General features: G+C 39.6%; 1 protein-coding gene across 3 annotated transcripts in view; it reads left to right on the top strand.

The window, feature by feature from the left end:
- Window positions 1-16,417, top strand: part of LOC149774093 (E3 ubiquitin-protein ligase TRIM33-like) — a 138,039-nt gene that overhangs the window by 60,129 nt on the left and 61,493 nt on the right. For all 3 annotated transcript variants that reach the window (XM_089945824.1, XM_089945825.1, XM_089945823.1), the window contains one exon: window positions 5,902-5,919. In XM_089945824.1, the coding sequence (XP_089801950.1) occupies window positions 5,902-5,919 (18 nt within the window). The remainder of the gene's footprint in view (window positions 1-5,901; window positions 5,920-16,417) is intronic.

The raw sequence follows: 16,417 nt of genomic DNA, 5'->3' as shown, positions 1-16,417 counted from the left end.
CTGACCCACGTCCCCGTCAAAGCCCGTTCGTCCTGGGTGTGATGGCAAGGCTGGTCTTGGTTGCACGTTTCGGCACAAGTACGGCACAAAGGAAACATTAGTTTGCCTTGGCAATGGTGAGGTAACACGGGATGGTACAAGTCCGTGGGAGGCAAAACTTTATAGTTGATCAGACCTTCGTATTGTCGAATGTTTTTCAGGTCGATGTGTTCCGTCAGCAATTGTTGGTGCCCTACAGGAAAGCGACAATATTTGCACACGTAGGGATACAGCGAACACACGTCCAAGTATTTGATTTCTTCTCCTTTCTCTTCGTCGGCTTGGTACAGCAAACAGGTGGCATTGGTCTTTCCTCCGTACAAACTATCACTCGGGTTCAGGAGGTCCATCAGCTTGTAACTTTCCACGAGGCGTTTAAACTCGGGATCGGTTTTCAAACGGTGATCGTGCTCGTGTTCCCACATTTCCACCACTTGGTATCCTTGCTGTTCTAACTTTATGCGTCGCTGACAAGTGTCCTGGTACAAGTCTTCCATGGTTCGTTGTAAAAACTGATTTTTAGTGCTACGATCAGGGTAGCAGACGGGACATCCGTGAAATAAGCAACCGTTAAACTCGTACACGATCTTGGGGTTTTCTAAGTCCCAGCCATCGACCGAATACGTTCCGATGGTCTTTTCGCCTCCTCCGTTGCGGGCATGCTGAATCCATTTGTTTTCCTTGTCGCACAAGTAATGTAACCAACGTAGGGCTTTGACCGAGTATTGACGTTTGACATAGTTGGTCGATTGAGGGCTGATGACAGCCACGCTGTTTTCAGGCATGAATCGTTGTCGATACACTAAGGAACACGCTTTGGCAATGGTGCAAGCTTCTTTCAAAGGATCGACCCCTCCGTGTTCCATGAACAGTTCTCGAAATTTTCCACAGCAACGCCGTAAAATGTCCACGTCGGAACGACAATACTTTAACATTTCTTCCTGAAAGTCGAAAGGGTCGGAGGCGTGAGCCTGGTACCAAGCGTAGAAAGCTTCTCGTTGTTCGGTACGCATGTTGTCGGGGTCGTAATAATGAGCCTCAGGCAAATGGGGTAGAACGGCGTGTTGATTGGCTTCCGTATTGAAAAAGTGTGGAAAGTACCCTTTAGCCATTTCTGTCATTCCAAACGTTTTAGGCATTCGGCTCAAAGGCATGGCCAAGTAACTCGTCGAATCTTTAAACTGTACTTGTCCCACTTGCATGAAAATGATTTTGGCTCCGTTCAAAGTGACTTTAGGACGCTCGGTGCCTTGTTCCGTATAGTATCTCAAAAGAAACTGTCCATCGTATCCGGAGAAATAGTGAGCCATCACCGTGGCATGACGATGACAATCTCCGTAACGTTCGATGTCCTCTTGGCTCCACGTCTTGTCGATAGGGTCTAAGACACATTGGGCAAAATCGGCTAACGTGTTCGGTCCTCGAAAGATTTTTTCACGCCCTCCGGGAATCTTGCTGCAGTGAGGGCAATGACTGAAGATAGGTTCCTGAATGCACTTCTCGCACGCTCGATGAGCCACGCAGAAATTAGGAATGTGAATGCCGGTCTCTTGCATGCATTCGAAATCGAAAAAGATGACATTTCCTTTATTCTTGTGACCATCCTCTTTCTCTGGTATTTTTGCATATAACATTGATGTTCCAAGTCCACGATGTCGTGACAAATGTGACATTTTTTTTTTCCTGAACATACGTGTGCCTTGGCATCATTGGTACCTATGCCTTGTCCACACGTAGGGCACAATCTCAGCAGTTGACAAGCACATTTCTGCTGTGAACCTTGCGTCTTCAAATGTTGTTGGTAACAGGTAGGGCTGACAAACGTGCGCAGACAAGTTGAACAAGGCACTCGTCCTTCGCTCAGACAGAGTGGAGAGGCCAAACATCCTGAACATTTCGATCCACAATACTTGTGTTGCTCTCGATTATTATAACCATGGTCACATTTCTCACAGTAATATCTGTATCTAAGGAATTCGGTGATACTGGTAATGGTATCGAAATGGTCATCGTGATAATAGACATGAATGTATTTTCCGTCCTTAAAGTCTTTCCCTCGAAACAACAGAGGCCCGCGCGTTTCTTGAGGGTACACTTTCAAGGTGTAGCGTGGAGCTAGGACGTCTTGCAATTTTTGCATTTCAGGAATGCCACAGGGTGTGTCTTTGGACAGTCCGGCTTGTTGCAACAGGAGTTCTGCTTCACTTCGTTGTTTGGCTCGGTCTGATTTTCGAATAGTTTACCCGGCTCTTTTCCATTCTACCGTGTCGTTCTTGTTGGCATAGGTTCGTCCCACCACGATAACCCTGGCTAAACACATCTGGTCTTGAGGGTTGTTAATTCGGACGAGACTTGTTTTGGTGTTGCGAAGCTCGTTCACCAATAACATCTTTTTGCGTCCAGTCCCTTGAGGAGGAGAGAGGTGGGTCATGTCCAGTGTGGCTTTTCCATCGGTGATGTCAAACTGGTCATTAGATTGTTGTACGTGTTGAATTTTGTCCATGACTTTGGAAGTGGTCAATTCTGCATGGGTGCTAAACTCGATCCAAACAGGGGATTTCAAACCGTCGTGTTGTATGGAAAGTTTCAAGCGATCGTCTTCTTTGGGTTGACATTGTCGCTTGAGTGTGGTGAGGAAAGAATCCCACACTCCGGTGATGAACCCTTCTGCTTTCTCTAACGGTACGTCGGACTTGAAATCTTTAAACTTCACCGTGTATTTGTAAGCCGTGGTTCTAAATTTTCTAGAGGAGCGCTTTTCCGTCTCTCGAATGGAATAGTATTTTTCAGGGTTGACTAAGGGTGGCGAACTTTGTTTAGAGGGTTCGAATTCTGGTTCACTCATGTCCTCTTCAAAATCACTGGCATGAATTTGTGCCAAGACCTCAGCCCTGGTACGAGGCGATAGATCACGTTTCTGCCTCTTACTTTCTTCTTCTTTCTTCTCGAATGAATTGGATCGTTTCATCTTGAGTGCAAAACGTCAAATGACTCAAGTTCAAACACTATAAACTAATTTATAGTCATGGCAGACCAACGTATATAAAAGGGTGTGTGTCTTGTCCTTTCACTATTCATTTCACTCTCAAACCGAGCACAACGATGGAAGAGACTACCGAGATGGAACGTTTCATCAGAGCTTTGCGAGGGGTCATTAGAAAATTCTCTTCAGACCAGCCGACGGACTACCCTCCTTCCTTTCGAGATAAAAGTCAAGATACTTGCTATATCTGTCAGAAGAAAGGGCATTGGTCTTCAGAGTGTCCAGACCATCAAAAAAGAAAAACAGGGGCTAGAAAAGACAAAAGTCAAGATACCTGTTATTATTGTCAAGAAAAAGGACATTGGTCTCGAGATTGCCCCAAAAAGAAACAAGAGGAGTCAGAAGAAAAGAGGGATTCTTCAGAGGAAGAGAGGGATTCTTCAGAGGAAGAAAGCAGCCAGGTAAAGAAAAAGAAACAAGAGAAGAAAAGAAGAAGGGAAGACAGTGAGGAGGAAGAAGAGGAAAAGCCTGTGAGGGTGAAGAAATTTAAAAAACAGAGAGAGTAAACAATGAGACAGAAGAAGTTTATGAACTTTTTAAAGTGCTATGTTGTGAATTGTGAATTGGATTGTAACTATGGATAAAAGAATACATTAATTATATAAGGTAAGCGTCTTTGAGTTTTGATTTTAAAATAAGAACGTACACTCACGCACTCATATACACGTAGTATAGGGGTAAAATGTTTTTTTTTTTGAGTTATTGGCAATTGAAATTGTATTTCTTTTCGAGAGACGTGGGTGGCCCTGAAAAGGTCCTTTGGTTTTTTTGGTGTAGGGGTGAGTTTAAGCAATCAACTTTAACCGTCTTAAGCATTTGCCACGGCCGAGGCCTACTTCTGGACTGCGTACTGTTGATGATGATGATGATTTGGTTGAAATCACTAAGGGTGGTACGGTAGGCTTAGTCACAGGGTTGACGTGTTTAGCTCGGGAAGGTCGTATTCTCTTTGGTCGTAATAAAGAAGTCTGATACATTTGTTTCAGACTTCTTAACTCCGCTAAAATGTCCAACAGTACCGTGACCGTTTGATTTTCACCCTCTTGTTTCTTTGCTGCTACTTGTTGTTGTTGTTGTTGTTTTTTTCTTACTTCTTCTTCTTGCTGCTGTTGCTGTAGGAGAAAAGCTTGTTCCGCTTCCTTTTGTCGTTGTATAAATTTCTCCAATTCTTCTTTCTTTCTCTGTCTAAAATTCTCCACTTGCGGTAATGAAGAAGGTAACGAAGGTTCGGGAACAAATTCTTGCGAGGAAAGAAAATCCACAAAATCCCAATTTACCTCTTCTGAAAGTAAGTCCGGGTTCCCTTGGGCGGTATCCACTGCTGGTGCACCCCAATGGATCGTTTTCTGAGTTTCCATCATGTTGAATTACTGTCACATAGATTGACTACACAGGCGCTAACGAATCTATATAGACCACGTGACGTCACAGACTGTTCTCTTCGGATTGGATGCGGGCTGACTGAATTTTGTAACACGTGTTTGGATTGGTGAATGAACTCAATCCGTTTCAATCCTTCCTCTACCTATAAATAAGCGCAGTTCACTGCATTGATTCACCTGTTCTCGTCGCCTCAAGATGTGGACCACAGTTGAATCATCCACCCTTGTGTCTTCAATGATGTTTAGGACGGACATGCTAATGTATGTCCGATCCAAGTGGACCGTTGTCCAGAGGACAGACACCAGTCTGTGGATACGTAGGATCTACGTAGAAAGACAAGAATGCCTCAAAAGAGTGCTGATTTACGGTCCAACAGTGAGACGCAGCCTAAGGACAAGAAGAAGACCAATGCGGTGCCCTTTATGTTAATGGATACATTAACATAAACCCAAAGGCCCTTTTCAGGGCCACCCACATTTCTCGAAAAGAGATTGACTTTCGATTGCCTACCCTTTTTTAAATTTTAAAAAAAAAATCCCATGTTAAATTCCCCTTGTCCCTAAAGTAATAGTTTTTTTTTTCTCCCATGTTAAATTCCCCTTGTCCCTAAACAAGCCCAAACTCTATTCCCATGTTCAATTTCCCTTGTCCCTAGACAAGCCCAAACTCTATTCCCCATGTTCAATTCTCCTTGTCCCTAGACAAGCCCAAACTCTATTCCCCATGTTAAATTCCCATTGTCCCTAGAGTGGCCCAGGGTTTTCTCCATGTTAAATTTCCAATGTCCCTAGAGTGGCCCAGGTGGGTCTGTAATGCTAATTCCCATTGTCCCTAGGGTGGCCCCCTTCACTACTAATATAAATAAATCACTTAAGATATATTATATTGATAAGTATAACCTTAACATAAACGTAGATGAATCTACACATAGATCAAGATCCTATTTCTGTATTGTATTTTCACAGAAGGGTTTGAATTGGATAGTACAACGTTTTGAATGGGATAGTACAGTGTTTGAATTGGACAGTCCAGAAGAACACCAATTTTGGATTTACTAGTTCTTATTGTCATGTTTCTGATACGAACAAAACAGGAAATTGTGAAATGTATTGCAGATTGTATATTTATTTTCAGGTTAAAAAATAACACAAAATGCAGAGAGACAAAGTTCCTCTGTTTGAGAGCTATCTTACAGCACTTAATGGTTATTTCTTCACGTAAGATAAATATAAAATGTCGAAATAAAAAGATTTAGTTGCTAGGCAACTATAACATGATATTAGTTTAGGATGCAGTTATTGTGGAATACTCAGGTAAAGTAATAACATACATCACATTGCTGTTTACATGTATAGAGATATACATGTGCACCTTTTTAAATGAAATTTGCAAATTTTATATTGCATTTCTAATATCACCTTGACTTTATTTTTCAGGAAGAAATACGAGAACAGGTAAGTACTAGGACGGGTATTTTTTCTTTAAGTAAGAAGAACCAGATGCAGATGGTGCAAGGTCTATTTTGAGTATAATTACCATTTTTAAAGTAACAACCAGCGCGTTCACGGTATTGTCGGGAAATTCAGAATAGTTTTCTTATACATTGCGATGATATATCTCCCAGACTATTTACTTTCAAGTCCTCCAAACACTGCAATGTCTAATTGTACCTTCATTTCACCTTCCCATAGGAGTATCCTCAAGTAATGATTGGTTATTTTCACAATTTTTTATTCATGACACCATACTTAGAAAATTGTTCTTGTTTTTAGCCCATGACCCTAAATAAGGTAAGATGTCAGCTCATGTATAATATTTATGAATATTAACTTTGTTTTGAGGTGTACCATTCAGTCTGCCACGGTTCATTTTTGCATTAATCGTAAGGTTCAATTCAAAGAAATGAGACATGTAAACATGCATAAGCGCGGGTATATGGTCAGAATATAAAAAAAAACAATCGCTATCCTAAATTATACGAGGTATAAGTTTCTAAGGTGTTCACGTGTGAATGCGTTTTCACTCAATAAGTGTACATAGTGACCTTTATCAAGCACTGAATTATCGTACTCGTTTCAAGACGGGCATGCTATGTTAAGGCATTGTCCATCCTTCTGTCTGTCTGTTTTCTTATAGATTATTCGGTCCATACCATTGCAATCTTTATTGAGATGCTGAAAGAAAATTATTCCCCAGATACATAATGTGACCCGGCGTGCATGATATTGGTCAAGAACATAAGAAATGCAATTATGTAATCTGTTTCTTAGTCTGGACTTTAAATTTGATGATCGATTAACATTAATGTACCACGAGGAAATTGTAATCAAGTCAGCTATGTTTTTAGTTGACATGTCATGGCCTCTGCAACAATAATTGGAATTATTTAGCTTATATACGTGTCCGGACTGTAATATTTGTAGGTACAGACACACATTCAAACTTTTCTTAGACACAAAAACAACAGCTTTGTCGATGATTTATTGTAGTGTCAGTATCCTATATTCTATTGAATATGTTTAGGATTGTATAGCGAAAAGTCAACCATACATCATCATTTATATATTTTGTGCCGTGTTTGTTGTATTATTGAAATGGACTATACAGTCTACATCATGTGTACATCTTTATCCAAATTATATACGCATGCGCTGTTAGGGATCCCCTTTGTCGATTGTTTATATAAGTCACTTGGGGTGTACGGGAGTTTATTGGAGGGGTAGCACTTCTGGTGAGGGAACATACGTGCCTTCTTTGGGGTAGCTCGCCCACCTTTGGTCCCCAATTGCACCCAGCTCTCACCTGTGGCTCCAATGAGCTGTAACATGCTCAGCAGGTACACCCCGGTACACCGCTTCGACTGGCCAACGGGTTTGAAACCGAAGGTGAGTCAGGGCTTGACTACTCAAGCCTGTGAAGACTGGTGCAGCTCTGACTGAAAATCTCCTTCAGTTGTTTCATATCATGTGGAAAAAAGAGACGATCCCACAGTAACTCATGGATGCTACTATTATACACTTGTATAAGCGCAAAGGAGATATTCAGGCTTGTGACAACTAATGAGGTATCTATTTGCTCTCGATCGCAGGCAAGATACTCGCCAGGATTCTCCTCAACCATCTAACGTCACACCTTGATAATGGACTCCTACCAGAAAGCCAGTGTGCATTCCGAAAGGAGCGTGGAATCATCGACATGGTGTTTGCTGCTAGGCAGTTGCAAGAGAAAATCTTAGAACAGTGAACTGACCATTTCTGTTCCTATGTCGACCTGACCAAGGCCTTCGACACTGTTAGCAGACAGGGCTTGTGGAAAATCATGGACAAGTACGGATGCCTAAGGAAATGTATCACCATGAAGCAGCAATTCCACGATGGTATGGAAGCTGGAGTCCGGAATAATGGTGAGACATCAGATCCATTTCCAGTGTCAAACGGAGGCTGTGTATTGGCGGCGACACATTTCAGTCTCATGTGCTCATTCAAGCTTACTGACACCTTTGGAGATGTTTACGTGGGAATCAGCATCATATACCAAATTAACGGCAAACTGTTCAATCTCAGGATGCTCCAATCAAAAATTAAGGTCACAACATACATCTACATAGACTTGCTATTTGATGATGAATGTGACCTTAACGCTGAAGCTGACATGCAATACAGCATCGACAAGTTCTCTGATGCTTGCACAAATTTAAGCCCTACGATCAACACAAAGAAGACTGAAATAATGTATCAGTGAGCAACAGGAAACCCGTATGCTGAGCCAAAAGTCACAGTCAACGGCTCCAAAATGTACGCATTGAACAGTTTCACATATCTTGGCAGCACGCTGTCCCAGAATGTGGTTTTGGATGACGAAGTTAATGCCATGATTGCATAGGCCAGCGTGGCATTGGGCATCCTACAAGTCAAGGTCTGGAATGTAAGAGGCATTAGTCTTCAGACAAAGTTAAAGGTGTACAGAGCGATAGTACTTACTGTGTTATTGTACGCCTGCGAAACCTGGACAGTGTACCAGCGTCATACAAAGAAGTGGCAAGACACGATCATGAAGAATGAGGTCCATGCCCAGGAACAGTTGCGATGGGCAGGCCATGTCGCTCTCATGCCAGACCACCGGATTCCAAAAGAAAAAAATCTCTTTTATGACGAGCATGTTCAAGGACAACGCAACAAAGAAGGCCATATAAAACGATAAAAGGACACGCTAAAGTCGTCATTGAAGAATTTTGACATTAGTTATGACACATGGTAGCACACCGCCCAGGACAGGGTCTTGTGGCGCTCTTCCATCACTAATGGTGTTGTAGCTTGCGATTCCAACAAGACAGCCTTTGCAGAACAACGGAGGCGGGCCAGGGACTCCCAAGTCAGTAACCCCACGATCAGCATTGTTACCATCACATGTCTACAATGCCACAAAACATTCATGGCGTACATCGGCATCATCGGACACCTACGCACCCACATACCATTTGTTCCCGATAAAAACACTGGATAACTAATGTGGTCCTCATCGACTTGATGAATGAACTACATATGAGTCACACTAAGAAATAAAGTCTTGGAATCAACACGCGTGCGTCTGTTCCAAAATATACATCTCAATTGAGATACTTCATGACTAGAAACACAACATGGTGTCAGAAATTAAGTTGGATTTGTGCATTCACTTTGAGTTGCGCAAAAAGTCGAAGTGTCAGCATTAGTTAAGGTTTGAAAACATCAGCCATGGATTTAAGGAGTATTCCGCCACCAGTCATGGACTAGGAGGCTATGAACTTGCCGAAACAGTGGGAAACGTTTAAACTACATATCACGCTGATTTTTAATGGACCACTTAAAGAAAAAGCAGAAGCCGAAAAGGTGTCTTACTTTTTGTTGTGGGTTGGGGAAAAAGGGAGATACGTCTACCAAACGTGGACTGATGAAATGAAGATGCGACGAAGCTCCAAACATTCTATGACCGTTTCAAGGCGCAAGTGCAAGCATTGTAAAACCCCATATATGCGCGGTATCGTTTCAATACCGAAATGCAAGGGGCGGAATCAATTGACTCCTACGTCACACGGCTAAGACTCAAAGCCAGAGAATGCATCTTTCATGATGCCGATGATATGATAAGGGTATTTGGGGCATCGGTCAGAGTGTCTGAGAAAAACTGATTAATGAAGGAGACAAGTTGACATTAAACAAAGCTATCCAGAACCTTCAAAACTTTGAATATTGTCATCAGCAATTAAAATCAATGTCGATTTCAAATGGCACTCCAAACAAGGATGTGGACGCTGTCGATAAAAAGGAGAAACATAATGCAGATACGTGGTGGAAACAAACCTAGGGGATATCACTGGCAACAATCCCTGAAGTCAACGCAGACGCATCAGAACCAACATCTCAAAAGTGCAAGGCCCAAGCAGTTCACATGTGGGAATTGTGGAAACAGGAATCACCTGTCGAACAACTCGCAGTGTCCGGCTAGAGGTATGACTTGCAGAGAGTGTGGCAAACTTAATCATTCTTCAAAAATGTGCAGGTCCAAAACTGTGCAAAATATATCTAACAGTGACCAAGGATTTCATTATAACGGAATACACATAATGACAATGCATTTTACATATATACGGTAAGGCATTCATATATCTCATCTCCATACCGTGCATTTTTCCAATTACGTATTGGTCCTTCCCAAATCCCATATAAATTTAAAATAGAAACCGGGTCAAAGTAAACATTCTTCCACTAGAGTCGTACTAAACGCTCAGTATTAAAAACCCGTAATACATCTCGACAGTAAGCTTGTATTGAACACAGTGGATTTGATCTCAGTAAATAATGCATTCCTGCTCTCACAACGGCAAAACTGTAAAAGCATATTTTTACATTGTAGATAGTCAGGCCGCAGCTTTCATTTTCCTTCAAACGTCACATGAGTTACAGTTAGTTCAGCTCACACAGGCTATATATAATGAGTCTGGCTTACATAAATCAGCTGTTACAATTATGTACAGTGACCTATTTTATGGGATAGGTCTGTTTCCCAGTTAGTGCAAGCTGCATTTTAAACCCGATGCAATACCAGTAGTAGCGAAGGGTACCAGAAGCACTAAAGTCAAAGTTTAAGAAGAACTCACAAGAATGGAATAATGCAAAAAATGTATTGAAAGGGTTACATAGCCCATCGATTGGTTCAACTCCCTTATAATAAAAGAGAAACCTTTATCGGATAAATTGCGTATTAGCCTATACCCAAAGGCGTTAAACGTTTCAGTCCTTAGGCCCTACTATTTTATGCTGACAATCGATGATATTACAACTAAACTAACCGATGCAAAGTACTTCAGCACGTTCGACTGTACACATGGCTAATCGAGTGTGAAACTTGAAGAAGAATCTTCATACCTAATTACATTCAGTACGACTTTCGGACGGTACCCATAACTTAGGTTACCTTTGGGATAAAAAGTTCACAAGATATATTTCAAATGATAATGGATTAAAACTTTGAGGGCTTACCAAATGTCACGTGTATAGTAGAGGACATATTGGTGGGTGGATGCTCTCGCAAGGAACATAACGACATGTTGACACGTGTAGGTGCACGTTCATAGTGTATGCGTCTCAGCCTAGACACATGCGTAAGAGGCGTAAGGTGCGTATCTTTTTTTGGCCATACAATAAACTCGTCAGGTTTAAAACCCAATCAAAACAAGGTTGGGGCTATTCATAAACTTGATGATCCCGAAAACAGGTCTAAATTAGAAAACCCTATTAGGAATGGTTAACGCCAAAATGTTAACAGAGGTTACAAGCTTTATATGCGCCCTCTTGAAGAAAGACGTGGACATTTTATGGTACGAACCTTAGACGAAGGCATTACAAGAGGTCAGTGGTATAATTACGCGACACCCTGTGCTGGTTTACTTTGACTCGACCAAGCCATTAACGCTCGAATTAGACGATTCCAAATATGGGATTGGGGCATGCATTATGCAAGACGGTTACCCCATAGCATTCACATCCAATAGCCAACACAAAATAAAATAGGGTATGCTCAGATCAAAACATAAATGGTGGCAATAATATTTGGCTGTAGCCGTTTTCATCAATTGTTTTTGCTATACCAGTTAGTGTGCACATACATAACAAGCCGATATAGTCGATCATGAGGAACCCCCTTTCAGCAGCCCCTCCATCCCCTCAACACATGTTGCAGCTTCAGCAGTACGATATTAAAGTGCATCATGTACGAGGGAAAGATTTGCACATTAGTTATTAATCAAGACAATCACTTCGGGACACATACCCTACATTGATCTAAGGACTCGACCTTCAAGTGCATACGATCAAACAACACTTGTTTGTCACAGATCGAAGGTTAGAAGGTCTGAAGAGCGTTATCAAACTTGACCCACAAATGCAAACTTTGATAAAGACTATAACTCAGGGATGGTCTAGTTCACAGGCTGACTGCAGTCCAGATGTGTATAAGTTGTGGAATCACAGGGATGAGCTATTTGTAGAAGATGACTTAATTTTCACAGGTCAAAAGTTAATTGTACCTAAAGGTTTCCGGCAGGAGATGATACCACGTGTGCCCACTGGTCATCTGGAAATAAACAGGGCATTATAACGTGCGAAAGATATCATCGTTTGACCAGTCAAGTCCAATAAAATCACAGATGTATGAAAATGCTCGGTATGTCTCACTCACCACGATTCCAATGTTAAAGAGCCTTTAATCCCACATGACATCCCACAAAGGCCATATACAAAAAAATGGTACTGACCTGTTTGCGTTAGATGGATTATTTTTTATCTCATGACTGTTGATTATAACAGTCGATTGTTTTAGATAGACTTTTTACCTGACTCACAAGTGTCACAATTATCAGGAAATTGAAAGTACACGTCACGAAACGGTATTTTAGATGTCTGTGTCAGCGACAATGGACCGCAATTTTCATCCTAAAAAATTCGCATAAACCTTCTCAAACCACAGACCGATTACCCAACTATTGTTCAAAAGAAAATGCAGCAGTCGAAACCAAAATAAGAACAGTACTTTGACAATTCAGCAAAGTTACTTAAACCCCTTTCTGTAAATGATTTTGTGAGAGTTCTATTTGGCAAAGTATGGAAACCCGCCAAAGATATAAGAGTTCACAACGGCAGGTCATATTCTGTACAAAGTGGGAATGGTGGTGTTTACAGCCAAAATCGAAGGTTACTTAATAAAGCCTGGAGAATCTGTGAGATGTGACCCCACTTACTGCTCGCTTATTGGCTGACCCCGAGCAGGAATATGTAAATACTCCAGTTTAAACAGTTTTTCCCTAGATAACCCCATTTCAATAACACTATTCCATAATCAGGAGCTAAGACGTTGAAGTCAAACGTCCCAGATATAACACTGTCTTGAAGAGATGTGAAACCTGACAAGCTATATGTAAATTATGCATGGATTAAGCAGTATTGATGGTTATATACAGAGAACTCAACTGACACTTGACTGTAAATGTTTACATGCCCACGAGTGGCGTTTATGTGGAACGGTGGAGACTGTTAACAACTGACAAGTACGTGTCAAGCAGGATGATTGTTTGGGGTATAGGAACAAAACGTTAATGATTATCCAAGATGCCTATGAACAACATTATTAACGCATTCAATATATTTTGGACATTACTTGCGTTTTCAGTGTTATTATGTGATATACTGATTCACGTCAAATCTTTATCATTGAAAATAACTATTTCTACAGAATTATGTAGATTTCGTTGCCTTGTTTAATATGTTACCTTAAAAATAAAACAACTTTATTTAATTTTGTTAAAAAAGGGAAATGTTGTATTATTGAAATGGACAATACAATTGACATCATGTGTACATCTTTCTCCAACTTGTATACGCATGCGCTGTTAAGGACCCGCTTTTGCGGATTGCTTATATGAGTGACTGTAAAAAATATAGTCTTGGAAGCAACACGCTTGTGTCTGTTCTAATATATACTTCTCACTTGAGGTAGTTCATGACAAGAAATACTACAGTTTTATATATGGTCAATTCCCCGGATCAAAAAAAAAGCCCACAATAAGACACCACGTCTGCACTGTTTTTGTCTTTATGTGACCAATTAAGACATAGGGGAATTTAATAAGGAGCAATGAGTTTATATCTATATCAAGCAATTTGTTGTGCAGTAACAATATTCCAATGAATATGTCGAGATACTTTAAAGCGTTAATACTATACGTAATTATTTTGGAGTATGTTCAATGAGATATTAAAACACACTGTGACAGAAACCACTCAAATATTGACCCATTTGTCTAATTCTATATTTCAATATGGCATCCGTGTGGGGGTAACAACTATTATCTGTCACCCAAAAAAAAATAACTGTATTAAATGATCCCAACAATTATCAAGGCGTTCCACGCATCGTTGTGCTAAACAAGAACGTCCGCGTTATCTTGAATAAAAAGACTGACAGCATGGACATTTGAAAGGGAGATAATATATGAAACTCAATCTTGCTTTCGAAAGGGGTACTCTCCCATATTAACCTGTTTAGGTCTTCAAACGTTGGCCTTTAAATACTTAAGCAAACCTGACTTTTCAAGCCGTTTTATTCGATAGATCACTCATGGTGTTATGAATGTTTAGGGTATCGAATAAAAAGTCATCATGCAGCATAATAGTCGTTGTGTACGTGTCAACGTTGATCGGCATTATAAACAATTTATCCTGGCAACATAGAACACAGAAACAATTGCATTATAAGTCATTTAATGTTGAATTTAACAGTTATTCAACAGTTTAACAGTTATATATAAAATAGTTACCATAATTGACAATTTACTATACTGACTGATGCTGATATTTTCAAATTGTACAGATATTTTCACAAATCTAGAAATTCAAGTTGTGTAGAAACAGGTTTCAAGATTAATATTGACTAAACTCAATGTACTGTTTATATAAATGGAGGCATTCTGAGAACAAAATGTGTGTAGGTATAAATCTTAAAAATATATTGAAAATGTGCACATCAGTTTTGTACCAGTTAGTATTCATTTATCTTTACATTTTTTGAGGTGAATGTTGCCGATAACATGTTTACAGTCAAGACATTATTAATTGCTTAAAATCTGCATAAAATGGACCAGAAAGCCGATTATTCATGCTCTCCACATTGGTACAAACTATCATCAAAAGCAACACGAAAATTAAACCAAAATGGCGTCCAAGTCCTGAACCACCGTCTCCATAATATTAACTAATGATTTCCTGACTATTTTCAATCAACAACTGCAATCGTATATATAAACATCCATATGTGTCTGTGTGTCCGGCTTACCAAAAAGGAGGTAGAGAGTTCAAAAGTCGTGGCATCTGAATTTTTATTTTATATAGTTTTTTTTTACTTTTTTACTTTATATGTTCTTCCTTTAAACTCGTACATCTATTTTTTTTTTTATTTTTCTACTTTTCTTTTATAACATGTTGCAAGTTTCTTTTCAACTAGCTCATCCAATTTTTGTAATTTGCCTTTTGTTGATCCTTTTTATTTTTATGTTGGAACTTTCTTTTATGACGCCCCTCTGCCAAATAAGAGGTCACGACCATCATAATTTGTTTCCAATCTGGTTATAATTTTTTTTTTATTTTAAAAACATTGTTGGTAAATTTATTTTAATCTTGCTCATCCCAATTTTTTATATTATATTTTTTCTTACATGTTTACTTATACGTTGAAACTTTGTTTCTTGCTGAACGTGTGCCACGCAAAATGTCGCGAGTTCGAAACTCGCGGAATCCCATTTTTGTTTATTATATTGAAACTGTCTTTTATGACTAAAATCTGCCAAACACGAGGTCACTAGTTCAAAACTCGTTGCATCCTAATTTGTTATTTTTTAAACTTTTCTTTTTTTATATTGAAACATTCTTTTTACCACGCGCATCCCAACCTTTTTATGTTTCATTTACGTTTGATATACCATTTTATGTGAAAACTTTATTTTATGACTTCCGCCTGCCAAACAAGGATTTACGAGTTTTGAAATTCGCGGGGTCCCATTTTTTACATTTTCGTTTCAGCTTTCTTTTAAACTCACGCATTCCAATTTTGTGTGTTATTTTTTACGTTTTGATATTTATGTGGAAACGTTCACAAGAACTCGCGAGTTGAAAACTCGTGGCATCCCATTTTTTGTAACTCTTGAAACTTTCTCCTATGGCTAACGTCTGCCAAACATGAGATCCTGTGTTCGAAACTCGTGGCATCCTAATATGTTAGTTTATAAATGTTGTTTAATGTATAGTCAGAAACTCGCTGCATCCAAATTTTCTTTTATTTTTTTAATATTTTTTTTATCGTTTTTATTGAGACTGTCATTTTACCTCTTGGTTCCATTTCTGCATTTTTTTTTATCTTTTTTTATTTTCATGTTGAACTTTGTTGTATGGCTCCCATCTGCCAAACAAGAGGGCGCAAGTTCGAAACTTGCGTCATAACCATTTTTATTTTTTATTTTTTATATTGTATTATTTTCATACTGAAATCTCGCGCAACCAAATTTTTATAATTGTTTTAGATTTCTATTTTTAATCTGATACTGTCTTTTATGATTCCAATCCTGTTTACGATTTCATCTGCAATGTACTTGAATGATCTCTATCTGTTATGTTAGGTGTCACATTGCACACCAACTTTATCTAAAACCTCATCATAAAGCATTATGTTCAAAATGTTGTTGATAACCTCAAGTATAATTTCTCGGTGGTAGATACTGTGAACTTCCTGGAAAATCCTAATCGCCATTTACGGTATCCCTCATTAGGCCCCAGGGGCAAAATTGGCAATTTTCAGCAGATGCTTTATGCACCCCAACAGCATCATCCGACCCGTCACTGATTTGAAGAAAAAAAAGGAAATTATACA

Source organism: Sinohyriopsis cumingii, unplaced genomic scaffold, assembly GCF_028554795.1.
Source record: "Sinohyriopsis cumingii isolate HCF-2022 unplaced genomic scaffold, ASM2855479v2 utg000426l, whole genome shotgun sequence".
NCBI lineage: Eukaryota > Metazoa > Mollusca > Bivalvia > Unionida > Unionidae > Sinohyriopsis > Sinohyriopsis cumingii.
The sequence above is the reverse complement of the archived record's forward strand: the minus strand, read 5'-3'. Positions and strand labels throughout refer to the sequence as shown.